At 41.8% G+C, this 24,526-nt stretch overlaps 1 protein-coding gene across 13 annotated transcripts in view; it reads left to right on the forward strand.

The window, feature by feature from the left end:
- The window catches only part of tjp1a (tight junction protein 1a), a 128,913-nt gene that overhangs the window by 37,541 nt on the left and 66,846 nt on the right, over nucleotides 1-24,526 (forward strand). Inside the window, exon 1 of one of the 13 annotated variants that reach the window (XM_084063514.1) lies at nucleotides 23,994-24,466. The exons of the other annotated variants lie outside the window; for them this stretch is intronic. Within the exon in view, the coding sequence (XP_083919640.1) occupies nucleotides 24,443-24,466 (24 nt within the window). The 5' untranslated portion in view covers nucleotides 23,994-24,442. Of the gene's footprint in view, nucleotides 1-23,993; nucleotides 24,467-24,526 lie in introns of those variants that run through there. 13 annotated transcript variants of the gene reach the window in all.

Consider the following 24,526-nt stretch of genomic DNA (forward strand, 5'->3'; position numbering starts at 1 on the left):
GGATTTTGTCCCCTGGTGAGCAGTTATGGTTATTCTGTCAGCCATTATGGTAGGTAACATACTGTACCATCGTTTAACCTCTTAAATCCTCTCTATACTGAGTTACTTATTGTACTTGGAACCCTTTTTCCCTTCTACACCACAGGGTCATATTCTGATTTTGTCTACATATTGTGCTTGTGTTAATGCTTACCTCTGGTGAATTTTAGAATCTGTTAGCCGCTGTGGGAGGTGGACAAAAATGATGGTGTCCTATCCTCCTTTAATTCTTTGCATATCTTAATGAAATTGGCAGAGTTTTGATATTTAAAGTTAGTAGGAGCATAACGTTTTTTTTATGCTTCTCTGAAAGAGTTGTAATCAATTTCAATTGAGTTTCTTGGGGCTTGGACTTTTAAACACAGATCCCACTTTAAATATTGACACTTCTTCCACAATTGGCAGTGCCGATGCCTGCTGTGGCTCCCTCTGTGTTTTTACAGCGTATTGCAGATGACAGAAGATTTAATTAACTGAAATCGACCTTCCAGCAAGTGCCACGGGGGATCTCATGCATCTGCCTACACCAGTGGTTCTCAAAGTGGGGTCTGGGGACCCCCAGGGGTCCTCGGGGGGGGTTCCAGGCGGTCCCCCGCAAAAATAATTAATGTACAGTAGCATCACAATAATTTTGAACAACTTTATACATTTATATGATGGCTATTCAAAAATGTTTGGACAATTATTAATAATTTGGAATCTTTTTTTTTTTTTACATAAATCTTCTCTTCAGGGGGTCCGTTCCTGGCACAAAAGAAATTCAGATGGGGGTCCGTGGCCAAATACATATCAATTTGGGGGTCCTTGACATGAAAAGGTTCACTGGTCTACACAGTAAAGGCCTCAGCACACTGAGTGTCTTTGCTGTCAGGTGAAAGTGAAACTGTTACTTTTCAGGAAAAAAATAAAATAATAACCTGTGTTCGTTCTTTCATTAAAAACGTATTTTTTAAATAGCCTACCAACAAGCTCACAATGCGCCGCAGCTTATAGATCTGCTATACTTGCGTGTGTCACTCTTGTATGACGCAGTAGGGCTTTCATTTACGGGGAAAAAACATACCAAGTTGGAATATGGAGATACAAGGTTTCTGCCCGACAGGGACGATATGTAACCAAATGGACTGTCAGATTTAAATGAACACTGAGGGTTTTACAGTGTAGCAGTGGAGGATGAGTACAGTCATGTGGTTGTACTCAGTTCATGGTCCAGTGCTTCTCACCTCTCCTTCAGTTGACAGACAATGTTCTAAGAAGTAATGCCTTTCTATTTCATGACCTCGAGTCAGCTGCCTTCTCTTACTCTCTGCAGTCTACTGCAGTGGTTCTCAAACTTCTTCATGTCAAGGACCCCCCCCCCCCCCCCCCAAATTAACACGTATTTGGCCGCGGACCCCCATCTGAAAAAATAAATTGTGCCAGGGTCCAGGGACCCCCAGAAGCAAACATTTGAGTTAAAAATGTTCACTTTTTAAAAAAAAAGCAGATCGACAATCTCATAGCTCATCGGCTACTTTTGATATTGTTGTGTGACGCTGTAGTATGATCAAGTATGGCGTTAATTTACAAAAAAAGCACAAAAAGTTAAGGAGATAGGAGGTTTCTGCCCGACCGCAACGATACAATAATCGTCGCTAAGGACATATAATGGAGACCGTACAGTATCCACGTTTGTGTAAGACTTGTGTTCAGTGGAGGCTCCCACAGAGTGGATTAACTGTCCACATATCCCAGCATCCCTGCCTTCTCCAGGTTTGTTTTCTTTTAATAACGTTCCTCAGCCTCCTGTTTAGTCCTGCGGTGCACCGGCAGACACAAAGGCACGCAGGAGGGCAGGGCTGACAGGTATGATGACACCGGCCGTGGAAAGAGTACTCACATTTTTTACTTAACCCCATATGGTTGAGCGCAGTGAGCCGCAGTGAGCCGCGTTGTGACCTTGTCGATCTGCTACTTTCAGGGAAAGATTTCCCCACAGTACGGATGCTGGGGTTTAAGAGGTTAAGTAAACGTATAAAAAATGTTACTTGAATAAAAGTACAAAAGTATTGGCATCAACATGTACTTGCAGAACCAAAGTATAAGTAATCAAATTTGTAAAAAAAAGATGTCTGAATACTTCGAAGATAGCAGCTATTTTCGAATAGCTGAAGTATAAAATAGTGATTAAGAGGTTAATTCATGTTTAGTATTAATTATCTGAAATCTTTGAAGTAACTATTAACTGAAGCTGTCAAATAATTGTAGTGGAGTAAAACAAATACAACATTTGACTCTGACATGTACTGTAGTGGAGTCGAAGAAAAACTCTGGTAAAGTAAAAGTACCTCAAAACTGTACTTAAGTACAGTACTCGTGTAAATGTACATTACTTTCCACCACTGGATGACACACAGAGGGGGGGGGGTGTATGTGCTGGCTGAGGCAGACAGGAGAACACACAGAGTGATACCGGATCATGGGGGACAAGCCGGGTCACCCTGAACCCAGCCTGTGTGTCCAAGTCACACGCACACTTTAAAGTGACAACTGTGTGACAGTGTCATTTTGGATACCCTGTTCTCTGCTTGAAGAGTCAGCATGTTGGAGGGACATCAGAGCGACTGTCACTCAGACAGGCACACACACACACACTCGCGGGCGCGTGTGTGCGCACGCACACACACACACACGCACGTACGCACGCGCACACACACACACACACACACACACACACACACACACACACACACACAGGTTTGTGTACTATACTTGTGACCACACCAAAAGTTTTAGGATGCCATTGAAAATAGCTGAAAATAGCCGACAATTTGCCGGAAAATAGCAGTTCTACAAGCTCACAACGTGTGTGTGTGAGCTTGTAGATCGGCTATTTTCCGGTGTATGTCATTGCCCCACAATTTACAACTAACCCTAACCCCTAAATGTCGAATCCTCACACACACACACGCACACACGCACGCACACGCACACGCGCACACACACACACACACACACACACACACACACACACACACACACACACACACACACACACACACACACACACACACACACACACACACACACATACATTGATAATCCTTCCTGTACTTTGTCAGAAGTAGCCATGTGTGGAATCACCTTACCGTCCTCCTCAACACTGACTCTCCAGCTAAATAACTTCAGGGAAAAAAGTTAATTTAATTCATTGAACAAATTAAAGGTATTTAATGCAAACAAGTTTAAAGCTACAGAAGTTAGATTATACAGAGTCAAACGAAATTACAAATTCGGGTAGATAAAGCACGTCAGCGGGTCGATTAGAGATTCACATGGCGTCCACAGGGTTCTGCCAGAGCCTCGGTGATAAACTGTGAAAACGTTAAATTTGTAGGATGGGTTCCAATAAGAGCTGAGGCTTACTCGGTTCTCAGGGGAGGCGGCTGGATGTATTGGTGATTCCCCCCCCCCTCTCCCCCCCGTTCCCTTCTGAAACAGCAGTTCCGTCATCATGGCTGCTGATGGCTTATCCCCGATGGTGTGAGCCATAAATATAGCAGCAACCAATGAAGAGAATTGATTTCCTACAAGTATGAAGCTGTGGTGGAGATTTACAGTGGGAGGTTTGACTAGGCGGCTGTGCCGTATATCATTCTTCATCCCTTCATCTTTTTACCCCTTACCCCTGCCCCCCCCCCCTCCCTTATTGGACTGTTTATCACTCTCTAACGGTCACAGTCATACCTGTGCAGTGCTGTGTCCTGTTTTATCATTCTTTTTTTCTCCGCCCTGTGTGCATTTTTACTTGTGATTTCACCTACACGTCTCCCTCCTGATTACTTTTATCCCCCAACCCCGTCTCTGTCTATCTCTGTTTCGCAGTCAGTCAGTCTGTCTGTCTGTCTGTCTGTCTGTCTGTCTGTCTGTCTGTCTGTGTGTGTCTCTCTCTCTCTCTCTCTCTCTCATCATTTGCTAATACTCCAGCGTCCGACTTTCTGGAATTCGGCCCCTAATTTTCTGTGTGAGTGAGCGAGGGGAGCTAGATAGACATCAGGATAGTCTTACAGTCCACTGAGAAGGGAGGGACTGTTTGTACACCCAGACCCACAGTGCAGGGGGTACACCACAGAAGAAAACAAAGTTGTACATCAAACATTGTAAGAATCTAAAACCCTGCCTCTGTTAAACACTAGATGTATTTCACAACTAATGAGTCAACTCTTTTATACTGAGCACACTCATGAAATATTGTCTTGATATTTTGAAATTACACAAATGTTTAGCCCTTTTTTGGGGTTGTGTGTAATTGGTACTGTACTGTACTGTACTGTACTGTACTGTACTGTACTGTACATTGATCTGGCCTGTTTGGTTTGCTTGTTCCAGTGATCCTGTCATCGCTTGTAATCCAGTTTTCAATTTGCATTCACATATCTATCTACAACATATGGATGCCCCTATCACAGATTGCACAGAATATGGCTGATGTGCGTGTGTGTGTTAGGGATGGCATATGACTTCAAATCAATATCACGATTATTTCAAATCTTTACAATTAATGAATACTGCGACCCGATTAATGCGACCCGATTATTCGGTTAAAAGTCGATTATTGGTTCTAAATATCGGTTTCGAGATGTTTTCGGTTAACTGCCCAGCCCTAGTGCGTGCGTGCGTGCACATTTGTTGGTCTGTCCTGCTGCTCCCATGCATGCAGGTATACTTTCACCCCTCAGGAACCAGAGCAGACTCAGACTCCAGCCTCTTAATGTGGTTCATTTCCTCTGCTGCGATCCCCCACCACTGCCTGGCCGCTGCGCTCCACCGCTGGCCAGCATTCCACACACTCCACTGGAATTAAGGGAGAGGCTTGTGGCGAGGCAGGGGAACGAGCTGAGGAATGTCTCTGTTATCTCAGGGAGAGGAGAGGATGAAGGGAGGGTGGCCTGGGTCAGAGCAGTGGGCCCCTCTCTACTCTATAGGACTGGCTTCATTCAGGACTATTAGAGTTGGCCTGTCCGTCATCAACGCTTTGATCTTTACTCTGTGAGTGGTGGTGTGCCCATTGGCTTAGATAGGGGTTCCCGAATCTTTTCAGCTCGAGAGACCCAAATGATAAACTTGGTGTCTCCCCAGGACCCAAACTTACAAAAAATACACTATGAATTAACCACCAGCCCTGTTTGATCTCGTTGCACGATTTCTTTATGTATTTATCTACTTATTTGAAAAAGTTTTGAAATAAAAATCTAAAAACATATATAGTAGGACACCTAAAAAAAAGGGATATTTACTCCCAAAATGGGTCCCGACCCATTGTTTGGGATTGCACTGGCTAAGATTACCGGATAGGTGCATAGGCCCAATCACAACACCTGTGAAATCCCCTGAGTGTTAATTTAACTCTGAGGGTGTACTAATGCAAGCACGTTTGTATACTCTGAGAGTTTCAAATAGATGAATTAACACTATTGAATTTGACTGTGAATGAACTGGGATCTAATTTTAGAGCTGCTGCTGTTTAGATCAATATGTGTGCTCCTATCAGTGGCAGTGTCATGTGGATTATCTCATGTCCTTTGGAGATGTCACAGCAGGTTGGCTCTGCTCTCACTCTGCACTTTGTGCTGAGGCTCCCCACTCCACTCCACTCCACGCACACGCGCACATGCACACGCGTGTGTGCGTACGTGCACGCGCATGTCTTTTGCTGTGTGTATGTGTGAAGTTTCTACCAAACAATATGAATGATTGAATATGTTTTTATCTTTTGTGGTTTGCTGCTCATTTTTGTTGGTTGACTTTGTTGGTTGAATTGGTTGAATTGTACCTAAACATAGTATTTTGATGCTGAGCGATTGCTTATAGTTTGTGTATTACTGTAGGTCTGTCTGATTTGCATGTTTAGAAATAGAAAGACCCTTGCTTGTGTGGGGGGCGGGGGTCTGTGTGCACTGAGCAATGCGTAATTTATGCTCCGTCGTACACCGGTGCTGCACACCGAAAATAGCGGATTAGAGTTTAGAGTCTATTTAAATGTATTCATAATTATACCATAGCTGCATCTGACCTCGCGTTGTGATGAGAGGCATTCTAATGAGTGCCAATATCGACCCATATAGGATTCCAAAACCACCCAACTTATTTACCTTACCTGTATCCTAGCAACAGCCACTGTTTTTTTAGCTACTGTTTTTCATTTTCTAATCATAATATTAATATGGAAACTGTGGTATAATAGCATGAGGTTGTGCGACTGTATATACAGTAGTGTGAGATATGGTCACTGGTGTGCTGTGGTTGTGGAGTGCTGTTGGTAAGTCCCATCGCACCGTCTAACACTCCCTCATGCATTTGTGCTTATTTCATCCAATTGAATTCAAGTCTATGTAAGGTGTATGTTACGTTTGTTTATTTTTTTTTAGAAAAAAAGACAAAATGTATCTTCCTTCAAACAAACAAACAAACCAACTGCAAAATATAGTCGCTGTCGGCAGAAACCTTGTATCTACACATTATTTTGCGTAAATGAACGCCCTACTTCGTCATACAAGAGTGACGCACAACACTTGTGAAAATAGCAGTTATACAAGCTCACAGCGTGAGGCGTTTTGGACATTCCACCCAACAGCGACGCTATTCATTTTGTGTTTGAGAGCTCCGGGATATGCCTACGGTACATCAATCCAATACTCTTTCATAGACAAATCTACGTACCAAATTTTGAGACTGTTTGCATTTTGATAAGGTGTCCGGGTGTCAAATAAAAGAAACTCTGTGCATCCTGGAGCAATTCAACTGGAATACTCAACAAAAAGAAAATATTTGTCAAGGTGTGAGCGGAGTAATGCATTATTTTGCATAAAGATAATGCATAATGGACAGTCTTTCTCTCGATTAAACAGTGCAGGCAGCGCCGTCCAACAAATCCTCTATCTTGCATTATACAGTGTGAATTTGTCACTGAAAGGATTTCCGTGTGTAAAAAGAATTCACCAGTTTAATCTCCTCCATGCATAATGTGCTGTAGCCTATATAGAAATAAAAAGAGGATTATTTTCATCCTTTGGCTGTTCTTGCTGCACTGGGTTTGGGGCAAATGTTACTGTAGAACAATAATGTATTTGTGAGACACCTCCATAATCATCAGGAGCCTGAATTTCTTTCAGATCAGATTAGGTATTTGCTGAACATGGCTTATCTCATAACTACACAATGCTCTAGTTCATCTGTGATATTTGTGTTCAAGTGTTATTGAAGGTTAAAGATTACAATAGCTGTCAGAGAGTGATGGCTATTATTAATGTGCGATTCCCTGAAGTTGAGAGGCAAAATCTCTATCTCTCTCTGTCTCTCTGTCTCTATGTCTCTCTGTCTCTCTCTCCAGCTTAAAGTTCAGCTGCAGTGACAAATGCGCCCCCCCCCCCTTCAACTCAACATCACGATTATTTCAAACTTTTGCCTAATTTACAACGCAATGCAACGCGTTGTGAGCTTGTAGATCGGCTACTAAGTATAATACAGGGTTAAGTGGTTAATCAGACTGATGGATTTAGTCAATTATAAAAACCTATATTAGAATTTCTTTGTGTCGATTCGTTGATATAAAATATGTTTAAAAAAAAAGTTTAAACTGCTTCTCGATTAATCGATTAACCTACATGAGTAAGATTGAGTCAGTTGTTGGTTCTACATATCGGTTTCGGTATATTTAGGGTTAATTGCCCAGCCCTACTTATGACCTACCTATTGCCATTCCTTTGTATATTTAAGTTATTCATTATAATCTGTCCTGTGCAATCTTTGTTTACGAAGCCTAAAAGCCAAACAGAAATATATTTTTTGTTGTTCCAATATGTTCCAATGTTCAATACCAAAACCTCAATTAAATTAAGTGTAATCGCAGATATTTGTAAAACAATTAATGGGCACATAAAATGTCCTGATGGTGACAAGCCTAACCACATCCCTCTTGCCTTTCACTCCTTCTGGCAGACCTGTCACCATCATCACAATTTAGTGGGTGATTAATTGTCATACAAATAATTGCAAATAAGGATTTAATTGTGTTTTTGGCATTGAATGGTGGAACATATAACTCAAAATGACATTTATGTTAGCCTTGTAGGCTTAAAAACATGCACAGGACAGATGTGACAAATATCTTAAACATACATAGAAATGACACGTACCAATAATAATGTGCTATGACCATGCATTTAATCATTTTATAATTTCTTTCTCATTTTTTCTAAAATAGTGAAAGTAGCCGCGATGTGAGCTTGTAGATCTGCTATTCTCTACATTTTTCAACAGATGAGTTTATGCACATGGATGGAAACGATTCTGACGATTATGCAACAATAATTGTGATCAGCTGATTATGTAGTAATTGTGATAGGCCTACCTTGGGGTTTATGTACTGTACTGTGATGACACACACACACACACACACACACACACACACACACACACACACACACACACACACACACACACACACACACACACACACACACACACACACACACACACACACACACACAGCCACTGGTATGAAATGTCATTGTCCTGCTGAGTGTCACGCAGTGTGACCTTCCTACAGGACTGCTGCTCATGCACGTGTGCACACTGTCCAACAAGATGACAAGCAAACTAATCACAGCCATGTGTACTATGTTCCCCTTCATGTGGTCTGTGTTTAAATAAATGCTTATAAATAATAATAATAATAATAATAATAACTTTGTCTCCTTTATGCGTTGTTGGGCTTTTTGCCAAGGGCACTTACCTGGAATTCACCCTCTGTATTTGCCCATCCTAACTATAAGGAGCAGTGTGCTGTGCACTGTTAACCACTCATGCCTATTTTATATTTTGCTGTATGACGGTCTTTTGCGAAAATATAGCTGATCTACAAGCTCACAACACATTGCATTTAGAAAGAGAGAGATAGAGAGAGAGAGAGAGAGAGAGAGAGAGAGAGACGCTGATGTCTGATGGCTAGATTAAAGTTAAATTAGCTGATCTGCCAGGCTGCAAATGGATTTGATTTCTATCGTGTCTGTTCGTTATTGTATCGTGAGTATTAAGTACTTAACATTAATCTCTTATGCGAACAGTCACATGACAGTAAGGAGGGTGATGTGGGAATGATACTTGACCCTGCTCTTCCTTGTCTATGCAAGGAATTTATTTATGATAAGATGAGACGTGTATTTATCCGGGGTGAATTCTGTCACCAAAGGCAGCACAGAAGTTAAGATACAGACTACAGGGCAAGACAAAGAGCTGTAGTGGGGTAAAAAGACATCATATTCAACGCAACGCCATCAATAATAGGAAAACATATAAAATACACAACACTATACACCCTCAACAGTGCTTGCATTGTGCAGGAAAAAGGAAATACTGAACTGTTGTTTTTTGAGTAATTGGTCTGTTGAACGAGCCGAGGGACCATTTTGCGCCTCATTATACATCTTCATAGCTAGCGGCACAAAGGACTGTCTGAGTCTATTGGTTGGGTAATATACAGTAGCATCACCCCTCCTGCTAAACCTTCCCACGTGTTCATTTATAGTGTATTTGTTAATAGTGTAATTAATAGCCTAAACACAGCTAGTATGCCCTAGCAACATACCCTTAACTGCCTTAGCAGCAACCTAGCCATCACCTAGTAAGCCCTAGCCACCAATTGATTACCAGGCAGCACCTGCCAACCAGCGCTGCAGCAACAACCCTGCATTTTCTTCAGAGGAATTTATAGTTTCCATTGACTGTAGGTGTCACATGGTCATGCTGGTGGTACACTGGAGGCCCCGGGTGATACCAGAGCTACAGGCAAACAGAAGCAGATAACATCTTTATGTAAACTCTGTTCACTAATGGCAGCACAGAAAAGGAATCATTAAAGCCATTGTGTATTGTAGCTGTTCCTTTTCTTTTTTTGCCTCTCGGTTAATGACTATCTTGTTTTTACCCTCTTGTCCAGCGGTGCTCAAAGTGGGGTCCGGGGACCTCCGGGCGTCCCTGAGGGGTTTCCAGTGGGTCCCCAGCAAAATTAGTTAATATAGCGTCACAATCATTTTAACGACTTTAAATGTTTTATACTTTGGCTATTTACTTATTTATTTATTTGGCGATATAGAAGCTCATAGCACAACACCGAGTGCCGCGCTACGAGCTTGTAGATCTGCTATTTTTGAAAAATCCCTGGCACAAAACATTTTTTGAGATGGGGGGGGGGGGGGGGGGTCCGCAGCCAAATACATATCATTTTTGGGGTCCTTGGCATGAAAACGTTTGAGAACCACTGCTCTAGTGACGTCCATTGGCCCCAGGTGATACCAGAGCTACAGGGGTGATACAGAGCCCCAGGGGGTTCCAGTGGGTCCCCAGCGAAATGAGTTAATAGGCTATGGCATCAAAGTCAGTTTAACCGCTTTGACCCAGTTATTTGGAAATAGCAGATCTACAAGCTCACAACACGTTACGACGCATTGTTTTGTTTTTGCGAAAAATGTTGGGGGGGGGGGGAATTTAATTTTAACAACCCAAATCTTGTATGGGGACCACATACATTTTAATTTGGGCATTGACATTAAAAAGTTTGAGAACCACTGGCTCTAGTCGATGGATCGCAATCATGAAAGCTGATATGTGTCTCCGATCGATTAAACAGACACTCGTACTTGGCATTCTTTGTCAACTCCATCACGTCTGTCTCTGGCGTGTTTTTTGAAAGAGCCGGATGTGCACATTCTATCTCTGGCCACATATGAGGACACAGGAACTAACTGTCTATATGCTCCCAGGATAGGGCACTGTAAATCCCTGCACCACACACATACACAGCCTGACCACCATCCCAGTTCAGGCCTGACCCCAACCATGGACCCCTACCCCACCCACCCACCCACCCCCACCCCGAGATCGGTGGCTTAGACTGGCTTTCAGGGCTAGCTCTCCCTTTCTGCTGAGTTCATCAGGCTGACGCCCTTTTGAGCATGGAGCCCACCCCGCTGCCTTGTGGCTCTTTCTCTCTTTTCAGCCGACAAATGTGCTAAAACAGCACTCCGTAATCACTTGGCATTAGAGGGCCGTTGTGTTGGGCATTAGCGGGTAGAATTGACCGGTGGGACGTTATAAAAATGTAGTCTGACAGGAGAACACCAGAGCTGATGATGAGGCTGGATCCTGGCACTGGACGGCTAGAGGATTAGCTGGCTGACACACCGGTGGTGGAACAAAGTACTCAACCAACCCCAGTACCTGAGTCAAAGTACAGATACTCTCTGGTCAAATATTACTCAACTAAGGTTGCTCAGTCAAATTGTACTTAAATTACTGGAGTACTTGCTTTAAAAAAAAACTTAAGTATTCAAAAGTACATGCTTTTAAAAATTCCTAAGTATTCAAAAGTACAAATACATTTAAATAATAGTGACAGCAGCCGAACTACAAGCTCACAACGTGTATCATCGCAACGCTATGAAAAAGGACTTAAGTGGTTAATTTATAATATACTATTTCCCTTCCTGGGAATGTAGTGGAGTTAAAAGTGCAATATTTGTCTTTGAAATATAGTGGAGTGAAAGTCCTAAGTATCCAAAAATACAAATATACTCAAGTAAAGTACAGCTAGAGCACTGTTTCCCAAACAGTGGGTTGCGACCCAATTGTGGGTCGCAGACCAATCTTTGTGGGTCGCAAGTCAATTTTCCCATTTTTTTGGTTTCTTTTTAATAACATTTTTATTTCAAAGGATTTTCAGGAGTTTTTCATACATACACAATTTTTCAAAAGAATTTCATGAATAAAATGAAAACAGTTAAAATAAATTCCACAACTTTTAAGAGGAAGTGAAAATAGCCGCTGTGTCGTGAGCTTGTAGATTAGGCTATTTTCAGTCGTTTGGGTCCCGGGGGAGACATCAAATTTCTCTTTTGGGTCTTGGTCTAAAAGGTTTGGGAGCCACTGAGCTAGAGGAATAGTTGGCTGACACACTGCAGTGGCTGGGGCGTCAGCGGGGTCGGGTCCCATCACATCTCGTCACCGTGAGGCTTGGGGGAGCCGACCCTGTGGCTCTGGTCTTCGTCCTGCTACCTCTGGTTCTTATCCGTCACCTCCTTTCCCTCCTCCTCGCCACCAAATACACAACAGCCCCCTTCTTATTGGCTGATTGTCTTCATGGGAGGGGCATAGGATGTTAGACTTGCAGAATGGAGGATGATAAGGCACAATAGTTTAGTCTATAATAAGAGAGAGAGAGAGAGAGAGAGAGAGAGAGAGAGAGAGAGAGAGAGAGAGAGAGAGAGAGAGAGAGAGAGAGAGAGAACTTTAGAAAGAAATCTAAATATACATTTACCACTTTAATGGTAAAAAGGACATCTAGAAAACATCTGATCCTCATCTTCCATCCTCTTTGACCAATTATGAATTAAATAATCTGCTTAATTCAAAGTTTTGTACATATGCTATTTTTGAACATTTCGGAAACGTTTTGAAGACATGCCCCAAAATAGGAATGCCAGGGTGAAATTGGTTAATTAAAACAAGTCAGATAAAGGCAATGGTATTTCCCATTGGACTTTCTCTGATAGCAAGCTGCCATTAGTTTACAGGAAATCACATTATCTGTGTCTTATCATCAAACTATTAAATCACATTTACTGCACAGCACCTAGCAGCCACTTTCATTTCAGCGCAACTCAATTGACTTTAAAAGAATTACAGCCACGTCCCACTGACAGGCACTTCCCTAACATGCTCTCCTAATCTGCTCTCCTAGAGCAGTGGTTCTCAAAGTGGGGTCAGGGGACCCCCACGGGTCCTTGAGGGGATTCCAGGGGGCCCTTTGCAAAATGAGTTAATATAGCATCAAAATCGGTTTAATCACTTAAAACCTATACACTGTACATTGGCTATTTGAAAATAGCCGATCTACAAGCTCACAACGCATCGCGATGGGACGCATTGTGAGCTTGTTGATCTGCTATTTTCAAAAACTCTTGAAAAAGATGTGAACATTTTGGAATACTTTTGAAGCATTTAAACAACACTAATCTTGTGGGGGTGCACCTGGCACCAATTATTTTCAGATGGGGGTCCGTGGCCGAATACATATCAATTTGGGGGTCCTTGACGTGAAAACGTTAAAGGGCCGCTGCCCTAGCATGCCCTGTTTGCCCCCGGTGCTCTCCCAGCGAGCGGAAGGCCCTCCTCCCTCCAGTGCGTTTGGGCAGACTGAGCAGCCTCATGGTGTTGGAATGCAGCAGTAACAGGCTGTACCATGATGGCAAGAGTCAGTGACGAAGGCCTGCCTGGGAGGCATGTTCTTTATACAGGCCAAACAAGATCCTCTCCTCTCCTCCTCTTTTAAACCCTGTTGCTAAGCTGCTGCTGACTGTCGTCTATACATTTTTTATTCAAAATCAAATCAGTTAAATTCCCCAGAGAATCTGATGTTGGGTGGGGTGAAAAGTTGATTGCATGGTTAAATTCATGTCTTCTATCTTGTGGTCTTCTTGAATAATAAAAATACAAACTTTATTTATGGGGATGCCTTATTGATCTGTGTTTGGACGTCAGAATCGAGAAATCCATTCACATGTGCACACGCGCGCGCGCACACACGCACGCACGCACGCACGCACGCACGCACGCACGCACGCACGCACACACACACACACACACACACACACACACACACACACACACACACACACACACACACACACACACACACACACACACACACACACACACACACACACACACACACTTCACACACAAGTGATGTATCTTCCTTACATTTTGGAAATCTGTGTTTGAACAGCTAAATCCACCCAGCCATAACATTCACAAATCATCCAGTAAATAATGTTTTGTGATGTCAGAAGTGGAAGAAATCCACCCTGGTCAACTCACCCAAGCACGCAAATACAAGGATACTTTTACAATGTACATTTATAGGCCAATAATATACCAAGTACTATAATACAGCTATGTGGGTAGAGAGGCTGCCTGGGAATCGGAAGGTCACCGGTTCACACCCCGACCTGCCCAGTCTGTGTGACGAAGTGTCCCTGAGCAAGACACTTAACCCCTAAGTGCACTGTATTAATAGCGCCCACTGCTCCTAATTCCAGGATGGGTAATGCAGAGTACGAATTTCACGTGTGTGCAAATGTACAACATACCACAATAACAACAAAAAAACAGGACAAAATTGTTATTTTATTATTATTATCATCAAGTCATCATTCAATCATTAAATATTGGGCCATACACAGTATCCTGAAATTAAATGATTTCCCACCACAATGTACAGGGATATACTATACAGCACACTAGACAGTGGAACAATAGTCTATGTTCAGTCAGTCCCTCTTGAGTCATCATTCAGTTGATACAGGTTTTCAACCTGTATCAAGACCAGCAAGACCAGCTACTCCACAATGTCTCAGGCTCAGGTGAAGATCACATGTGAGCTTCTCTAAGGGTGGAAATGTTGAGGCCTGAGTCAAGTGTCCAGCGAGTAGAGTCAGAGTCAGTGTTTGGTTTTAGGTCCAGATGTGGTGGTGCTGGACAGGAGGGACCACCACAGTATTAAATCCTGGGTGACAGAGCACGTTAATTGTGTTTGGACGTTATGTCCAGGGAACGTGGCACTGTGAAATTCATGCTTCCACCCTACGTTAGACTTGTAAATCTTCACCCCTCAATGAAATTCAATTACATGCTGTTTCTGTGTCAAATGTCACTTTAGTGCCTGCCGTTCGATGTCTACACGGTAACTTGAGCTGCAGCTGTTGGATCGTGCAAGACATAATTTTTATCTTTTTGCGTGACAGTTCTGCAGCCCCTGCATATGTCCGACTCTGATGCTCAGTGTTGTGAGTTAACATGTACACAGTAAAGACTCTCAGTGTTAATTTAACTCTGAGAGTGTATAAATGGAACATTGCACACTCTCTGAGTTACAAATGGATACATTATCACTGAGGATTTTACTGTGTAGAGACCATGCCGAAGACGTGTTATGACTTGTACAAATATGTGTGCATGCACAATTCTATAATTACTCTACTGAAATCTGATTATAGCGATATGATGATATGATATGATATTATGCAGGTGTTTTGTTCTATAACGAGTACATGTAGGTTGTGATTATAATTCCTGCCATGGTTTGACGCAGCTTCTCTAAACATATATCTGTTTATGTCTGCAGCTATGGATTATGGTGTGCCTCATGCAGAGAGAATACAGTAGATTATCATCCTAACATTTAGAGTTTCATCAGCAAAACTTTGGAAAGGATTGTGTTTGTAGGATGCTATTATGGTCCCACTGTAGCTGCTGTCTAGACACTTAACTGTTATAAATATGTGTGTGTGTGTGTGTGTGTGTGTGTGTGTGTGTGTGTGTGTGTGTGTGTGTGTGCGCACGCGCGCGCGTGCGTGCGTGCGTGCGTGCGTATTTACGTGCATGCTTGCGCGTTCTGCATATTGTTCATGCACAGATGGATGGATGGATAGATAGATAGATAGATAGATAGATAGATAGATAGAGATTGATTGATTATTGATTAGATAGATCATTTTGTTCCGACACCATTGGGATATTTTTTTTCACTGTACATTTGCAGTGACGTTTTTTACACATCTGAGCTATTAAGAGCAGTGTGTTTATGTCTGCAGGTGCTATTAATATGGAGCCTGCGAAGTAGGGGTTAAGTGTCTTGCGCAGGGACACTTCACCACATAGTAGATTGGGCAGGCGGGGGGGAAACCTTCTGATTCTCAGATAGCCTCTACCCATTCAGCTATGGCCACCCATAGACAGACAGACAGACAGACAGACAGACAGACAGACAGACAGACAGACAGACAGACAGAAAAGTACAACACATATAGCAATATAGCAATATAAAAATACTCTATTCGAAGTAAAAGGCCTGTATATGTTTGTATTAGTAATCTAAATCTCCAAAGTAACTAGTAACTTCAGTTTCCAAATGATTGTAATGGATTAAAAAGTACAACATTTGCTTCTGAGATGTAGTCGAGTAGAAGTCTAAAAGAAATTGAAATACTCAAGCAAAGTAAAAGTCGGCCTACCTAAAAACTGTACTCGGGTACTGTACTTGAATGTACTTAGTTACTTTCCGCCACTGTCTATCGGTTGATTTCCTAGTGGCAGCATGTTATTGTTGGAGGAAACAGCCTCCCATGAGAGTGGAGACAAACAAGCTTCATTTCCCAGAAGAAGAGTCCTCCTAGTTACCTTGCTGTTTTGCTTCAAGGAATCAGCAGCCAGGCATAGAGTTCACTGTGGTTTTATTTATGAAAGGCCTATACTTGGCATTTCTGAAATACAGTATGTTGCTAAACAGAGGTTTCCTGCTCTAGCACAGCATACATTGTGTGTGTGTGTGTGTGTGTGTGTGTGTGTGTGTGTGTGTGTGTGTGTGTGTGTGTGTGTGTGTGTGTGTGTGTGTGTGTGTGTGTGTGTGTGTGTGTGTGTGTGTGTGTGTGTGATCAGTGAACTCAGTGATGCGTGTCCCCTGATTTAAATTCAGAGTTTCTGAAATCTCTTTGAATAATTTGCTGTTTCTCTGTAGCATTAATTAATTGATTGATTGATTTGGTTCCAGATTGTATTGATTTCTGATCACAGTGACAACATATTGAACTTCAAAACTGGTTTAGAAAATGTACAAATCCAATATTTGTATATACTGTACACACTTTATGTGCCTTGGCATAACATGAAAAAGTCACATTTGAGAAACATGAGTAACTGAGCTTCCACACAGTTTCAAGACCTTCTGTAAAAACAAGATGTGCATGTGTCTCTCACACTTAAAGTCTCTAGACTTAGTAAACTGGCCTTATTTGGCTCTGTAGTTGGGACACTTTTTTCCGTCTACACCAAATAGCAAAGCTTGTAGATCTGCTATGTTTGGCTATTTGTGGTTAACCTTTTTTCTTTCTTTCTTTTTTTTACTGTAATGACATGCCCCAAAATCGGAATGGCAGGGTTACTGTGGTTAATTATTTTATCTTTATTTGTGTCCCTGGCCTATCATGTTCATATCATGTTCCAGGCCCTGGTCTTGTTGCCTCTTCTTGCTACATTTAGTAATCAGTGTGTGAGAAGGACTGTTATCTCAGAAGAGAGAACAGGGATATGCCAGGGGGGGTTGAGGAACAGTCTGTACCTTCTTAGCATACGTACATCATAGCCCACAATGGCTCCACGCATACTGTACACATTGTCTTGACTTAATTATATTTACCCCAAATAGATTTTGGCTAATGTAAGCAAATAAATAAGACGTGCCAACAAGAAACAGTACTTTTGGCTCCATCAGCGTTGTCTCTAAATATGACAACAATGAGGGAAAAGGTTACATTGTTTCTCCTGAAGTATTTGACTGCCTCCTCCCCTCTACTCGATTCAGTAATATGCCTTGGGACACGGGATTGTTTTCAGTTTGCACTCATTGTAAAATAAACAATGGAGTTGCAACATCATAGGGATAAATAATATATGAGATGTAAAGATGACTAAGTTCTCTTATGATTTCCTTCACTATTGATCTTGTATTGAACAAAAATATTTCAAATCTTTCTTCAAAATATAACTCCTCAAAGTCAAGTGCACAGTTACGTGTTTTGGTGCTGGTTTGGTGAGATAAAGTGGATCATAATAGGACCACAATGGAAATAATTCGCCAGGACCTTTTTGTCTGACGGTACCTCGTGCTGTTTACATTTCTGTCTAATAAAGTATTCATCCTATCAATCAATAATACAGAGAAAGTAGTATTTATAATACTATACAGTTTCTCTGTAAATGGCTTCATTACTTGTTAAGCAACTAGAGAGCTGATTGGAGTTCAGGCAGGTTAACCGTGCAGCCTCTGTTTGGCTATAAAAAGCTCTATAAACCATATCCATTGAGATAGTGGAAAGAGGCAAAGACAGAGAGGGTGGGGTGAGGATGGTGGGGGTGTTTGTGTCATGGATTGGTTTATAGATGGTTGATCACAGCCTGCCACTTGTAGTTAATGCTTGCACAAAATTAAATGTGGCATGGTTCACTATCAATGATTAAAGTACCACTATGGTATATTTAGAGCAGAAATGTTTGAAGTCCTCCTTATCACCAGAACTAAGTGCTCTTCTTAAAAAAAGAAAAGTCAGTTCAGACTAATATAGCTTTTTCACAAGAATAGCTTTTTTAGAATTGACAATGTTGAAATTGTTGTAAATTTCCCCCTTCGGTGTCCAAACTCATCCGCAGCTGTGGTTACTGTGTGTTACTCTTTAACTTTTCGCTGACTAGCAGCCACTGGAACAGAAGCCAAGCCTGGCAGTTGAGCAGTGATGAGGAACAAATGAACTATGCAACAACAAGCTGATGACATCCTCTTGACAATGTCCTATAACTAGAAGAAGCTAATTGTACTGTTTAAATTGATGCTGCTTTTTACAATGTACAGATAAAAGAATCAAAAACACCTGCACACTGTCGTCACTTTTTCAATAAAGAAAAGAACATTTCTGTCAAGGACCTTCTTCAAGCATATGAAGAACATGAAACTATCAATTGCCCAACTGCTACATTGAGTGACTATCAGACTGATTGACCCTCAGTTGACCTGAAATATGAGATGTCACAGAATTTGAGTTTCTGAAATCAAATACTCATACTCGATAAAGCCAGCTGTCACTCATACAGTACCTACACTAATAAAATAGAGATCATCAGACAACTGAAACCATATGATAATTGAACCATGATGTAAACCTGGGTTGACTATAAAGATTTGTGAACTGTCCCACTTTAAATGTACACAGTGTACATAATGTATGCTGTTTCATGTCTGTCCAATTTCATGTCTGTCCATATATCTACACAGTACATAATGTATGCTGTTTCATGTCTGTCCAATGAGTCTGCATGGCATAAAGTGTTTTATGTATGATCGTGCATCCCTCTCTCAGATTGTTCCAGTGTTGTCTTCAGAGATTCCACGACAACAATGTACAGTTCGCTGAACTGCTGCTAGTGCTTTGACATGATAATCTCAGTTGCTATAGAAGCACGTGTCTGTCTGTGTGTGTGTGTGTGTGTGTGTGTGTGTGTGTGTGTGTGTGTGTGTGTGTGTGTGTGTGTGTGTGTGTGTGTGTGTGTGTGAGTGTGAGTGTGTGTGTGTGTGAGTAACAGGAGAGATATTTTTTTTTAAAAGATCATGGACTTCAAGTACCACAAATTACAACAGCTTCTCTTTGTACTGTATGTACTCTATCTGTGTGAACCTATTCTTAGTAAATCATTGTCACAAAGGAACATGAATGCCACTGTCATTGTCGTTCGAAACTATAACTGAAACATGTCAGCCAACACAACTGTGCTATCAATAAAGGTCTGCTGGTGGTCTGGTGGAAAGTGGTTAATGGGTGGTCTATCCAGTCAACCTCTTTAATTTCAAGGACCCCCAGTTTGATATGCATTAAGCCCTAGACTCTATTTGATATGATTTTCTTTTTCTTTTACTCTGGCACCCGAATCCCAAAATGTTTTTCTTCTTTTTTTTTACTCTGAATGTACAAATGGAACGGTTCCTAACTACCAATCATTTAGCTGGGGACCTCCTGGAACCCCCTCAAGGACCCCTGGGGGTCCATGGACCCCATATTGAGAACCAGTGTGGTATATCCAATTACTATGTGAGGAACAGAGAAACCATAAAACTGGAAGGAGTTGACAGGTTTAGTGGGAATTAGAGGCACTCTCAAAAATGGAGAATATTAGTTTATTATAGAAAGGATATATGTAAACACCCCTCACTATGTCAAGTCTAATTTTCACCTTGCATATATCTATGCTCAGCCAGCGAGTATGTTTGTGCAGCACGATACTGAAGCTGATAAGATGAGGGTAGAACAGAAGATAAAGACTTTAGCCACGCCTAGGGGTCATTACAGTAGGCCATGTGTTTCTTGAAATCCTGAAACCAGATTTATGTTTGCATTTGAGTTTCTGCTGACCCTGGACAATGACCTGGAAGGTAGGGGATACATTGGAGATATGCTTGATAATCCCGTCATGATACTAATCTGCTAACAGCTGGCCTTTTTCAGACAGAAATGTGATACATTTGTTGACTCATTAGTGGGTTGTGCTACTCCTCTTTATGGACATTGCTAAATCGAATAACAGTCTGAAGATGTCTGTTACTGTTGAATATTATTTAATATAGTGTTGTATTGTACAGTATAGTATTCTAGTATAGTATTCTAAATTAATAAAACAGAAACGGCAGAAACTCATTCATATTAGCGTTCCAAAAGTACCTTTGATGAAAGCCATTTCAGTCTCAAGTGTAAGCTCATACACCGTGTTCATTTAGGACTTTACCGAGCTTTACCGAGCTGGGCAAAAATTGCTGATCTACAAGCTAACATCGCTCTGCGATGCAATGCGTTGTGAGATCAGCTATTTTTGCTACTCTTGTGTGACACTGTATGAGAGTAGGGCATTAATTTATGAAAAAACACATGCTGCTACTAGGAAATCACCATGTTATCATGTACATGTCTATGACAAGTATTGGTGATTGCACGGCTCTTGTGGGTTTCCTCCATGATGTTGTCAGTCAGGAGGTTCTCATTAGCTAGAGAAATAAAGAGCCGGTCCTATGCTGGAGCTGCAGGGCAGCAGGAGGCCCAGAGTAAACACAACCTAGGGAGTATCACAAAGAACCATCCCACACTCCAAACTCAGGACAGATGAATACCACTTTCAACCTCTGAACTTTAACCTATGCACCCTTACGGGGTCCATTTTTGTACTTTAACAGTTAAACTAACTCTGGATTTTGCTGTGTGAGAATGGTTGTGTCAGATCATGAAATCACATAATTGTGTGTGTCAGGTGTGTGTGGGGGTGGGATTCACTGTACTCATTTTCATGGTATACACACTCTATGTTGTTTCACTGTACATTAGCCCTTTCTCTTCAGGGGTGAGTGAACTTTGTGATGTGCTCTTTGCCAGCATAAAGCCTGATTTATACTTGGTTGCGCATCATGTGTCCCAACGAAAATAGCCAATCTACAAGTTAACAACGCGTCGCAGCGATGCACCTTGTGAGCTTGCAGATCGGCTAAAATTCCTGTGCGAGACACCGGCATGCAACTAAGTATATAAATCAGGCGTATGCCTGTGTTCACCTATGTTTTCCATGTGCTTGCTCTTCCATGACCGCACCTGAGCTCTGTAGTCAACTCTTAGCCCTAAAGAGGTGTGTGTGTGTGTGTGTGTGTGTGTGTGTGTGTGTGTGTGTGTGTGTGTGTGTGTGTGTGTGTGTGTGTGTGTGTGTGTGTGTGTGTGTGTGTGTGTGTGTGTGTGTGTGTGTGTGTGTGTGTGTGTTTGTGTGTGTAGGGTGGGGGTAGGTAGGACAAAGATAGCTTTTGTTCATATTGGAGTATCGCATATGATCCTCTCTGATTTGAGGGATGCTGTCACTGATGTTTGTAGTGTAGTGGGAGAAAGCTTCTATTTGGCATCTTTAAATTGTGATTATTAGATATATTTTATGGCTTTGTTTGTTTATTTGGATTGCTGATTGACATCAGGCCTCATGCCTACCGAGAATATGCTGACCATGCTGATATCCACTTTACTCGATCCTGAAAGATCTTTAGGAACCTTCAGAAGGAGTGATCGGCTTGCATCTATACTAGTACGTAATCATTTATCCAGTTATTGTTGCATGTTTCACTGGAATATGTTGGATTCATTGCTTTGTGTTATATGCTCAGGCTCAGCTGTATTTATTTATTCCATATATATATTATGGGATATATTTTAAAGGGTAAGTGATTATTATGACGCCCCTGCTGAAGAATACCTGCAGGGTTGAGGGTGGACATATGTGTTGACCCTCGTCACAGGGTGACCAGGCACTTCTGGAGGTCACCCTGTATTTGCTACCTTCAAGCCTAGTCTGTCGGCATCAACTGGCCATGCTTTTACTCTTGAAGGATTATGCCTGGTGGGAATTAACCCCCAAGACCACCTACACAGCTGCCAAGACCTCCAACCCGTGGCGGTACAACAAGGACAAAAAAGGATTCACCAGAGAGCTAATTTTGGGCAAATGCCATTGCTCGGACATAATGGCTTCCCGGATTTAACTAATTGACTGCTTACATGAGAATGCTGATATTATGCATTTTTGTATGAGGTCTAATGCAATGTTACACGTCTTTGTTGTTAAATAATGCACGTTGCTACTACAGCCCACTCTTCTTTTGCATATGTTTGCTGATGTTAATTTATATGGCACCATGGAAGCAGGAACATACAGTAAAGTTGTTGACTGTGAAACAATGCAAGCTCAGAGTAGAGGGGATTGTTGCATCCTGTGGGTGGGGTCTGGTTTGGGAAGTCATAGGAAGTTGACTGAATGGCATTAGTGGTTTCCTGTGAGGTTGCTTATCAACCACAACCACTGCCCTCACGTTCTCTGCCTTGAGAATTTGCTGAGACTTGAACTACATTTAAAATGTGATATGTGTGTTTGCTTCTTTTAATGTCAGGCTTGCATGTTGCCCCAGAATCCCAGAACAATCACGACCACAAACATTAAGGGAGTGGAAGTAAAGAGTCACAAAGAGTAACAACATATTCTCAAATAAGCCTACACTATCTGTGTATGCTTATGTTGGACTATATATAGTAAACCCTGTCACCTTGTCAAGAACACACTGTTTCACATTGTGTTGACCAATGCCTGTCAACATGGCAGAGTGTAATTTCTTATCTCAGATACATACTGTCTGTAAGGCTTTTTACTTGCCCCCCCCCCCCCCCCAACAAAGCTCATCATCACAGTGAAAGTGAACATTCAGCACCAGCAGGGACAAGTGACATCCCTCTCTCTCCCCACAACTGGGTCCTGTGCAGTTTATTTCTGGAGGGGGGGGGGGGTCGGGGGGGACTGTGATTCCTGCCTTTTCAATCACAGTAAAAATAAATAAATATATATATATATATATATATATATATATATATATATATATATATATATATATATATATATATATATATATATATATATATATATATAGAAGGACTGAGCTAATTCACAAAATGGCTTTAAAAAAAAATAATGAACAGTTCTGACGAGCTTGATGGAAGTGCCCTAAATTATGCTTTGTTGCGCCGCGATGGTGTTGCGTGCCGAGAACGGCCGAGAAGGATAGCCGATCTACAAGCTCACAATGCGTCACATCCACGACTCGTTGTGAGCTTGAGATCGGCTATTCTTGGCAGTGTTGTCATGTCTGCCTATTATAAGCAACTTTGGGCTTGTGTTTCTGTAAAGTTGCTTGTAAATATCGGTAGTTGGTGGTGGTTGCAGTTTTTTGTACTTGTTTCTAAAGTGTAGTTGCTTATTTGGGCTTGTTTCCTAATGTTGGTTAAACCAGCAGTTCTCAAACATTTTCAAGTCAAGAACCCTCAAATTATGTCTGTGGACTGCACTGGACCCCCATCTGAAAACATGTTATGCTAGACCCCATACAAGATTTGTATTGTAAAAATGTAACAAATTTTTTTCCACATTTTCCCAAGATTTTTTTTGAAAATACCAGATCTATCTCCGTTGTATGCTTGTAGATCTGCTATTTTCTACAAGCCGTTCATGTTTTAAATAGTCATTTGGCTACTTTGGGGGCTTGTTTTCATAGACCTGGTTGCGTATTTCTCTCGCAAAATTTGGCAACCCTGCCGGAGACACCGTCGCGCGGCGAAGCATATAAGCGGGCTTTTTCCAACGGCGGTGTGTCCCTGTTTTTTCCCCTCGTTCTATACCCCCCTATTCCATGCGGAATGGTCTGGCCCAGACAGACATGTCACGTTCTCCGCACAGAGAGGCGAGAACAGGGAGAAGAGAGGAGTACACAAACCCGCTGCCATTGCAGTTTACACACCAAGTGATGTCTAGTACTCTTCCCTAAGTTTTTCAACCTGCAATTACACACCAGGATAACGTTTATTATCGGCCTTAATTCACACTGAACAACCTTTCTTCGACGTGTGCTATGTATGTGGAGTAAAATAAAAAGTTTCGGCGAGGACTAAAAAGAGACCCGAAGATAAAGATAATGAACTTTGGACTTTCCACACGCCTTTTCGTGTCATGTTTCCCGTCGTCGTCGTCGTCCTGGATAGAATAAAATAACAAGCAGCCCGGCGGCGTGGCGGAGCGGCGGGGCGACGGGCTTCAGCTGGGCGACATTCACTGGAAGGAATTTTTGCTGCACTTTTTTTTATCCCAGTGATAAAGAAAACTTAAAACTTGCTTACTTTTGAAGCCGAGCAAGAGCGTAAAAATGTCTGCCAAAGCTCCAAACAAGGTGGGTTCGGCTGGCGAAACTTAATACTGTTTAGTACTAGGCTGGAGTGTTTATATTAAA

The sequence above is a fragment of the Gymnoscopelus microlampas genome, assembly GCF_963454915.1.
Source record: "Gymnoscopelus microlampas genome assembly, chromosome: 1".
Classification (NCBI taxonomy): Eukaryota; Metazoa; Chordata; class Actinopteri; order Myctophiformes; family Myctophidae; genus Gymnoscopelus; species Gymnoscopelus microlampas.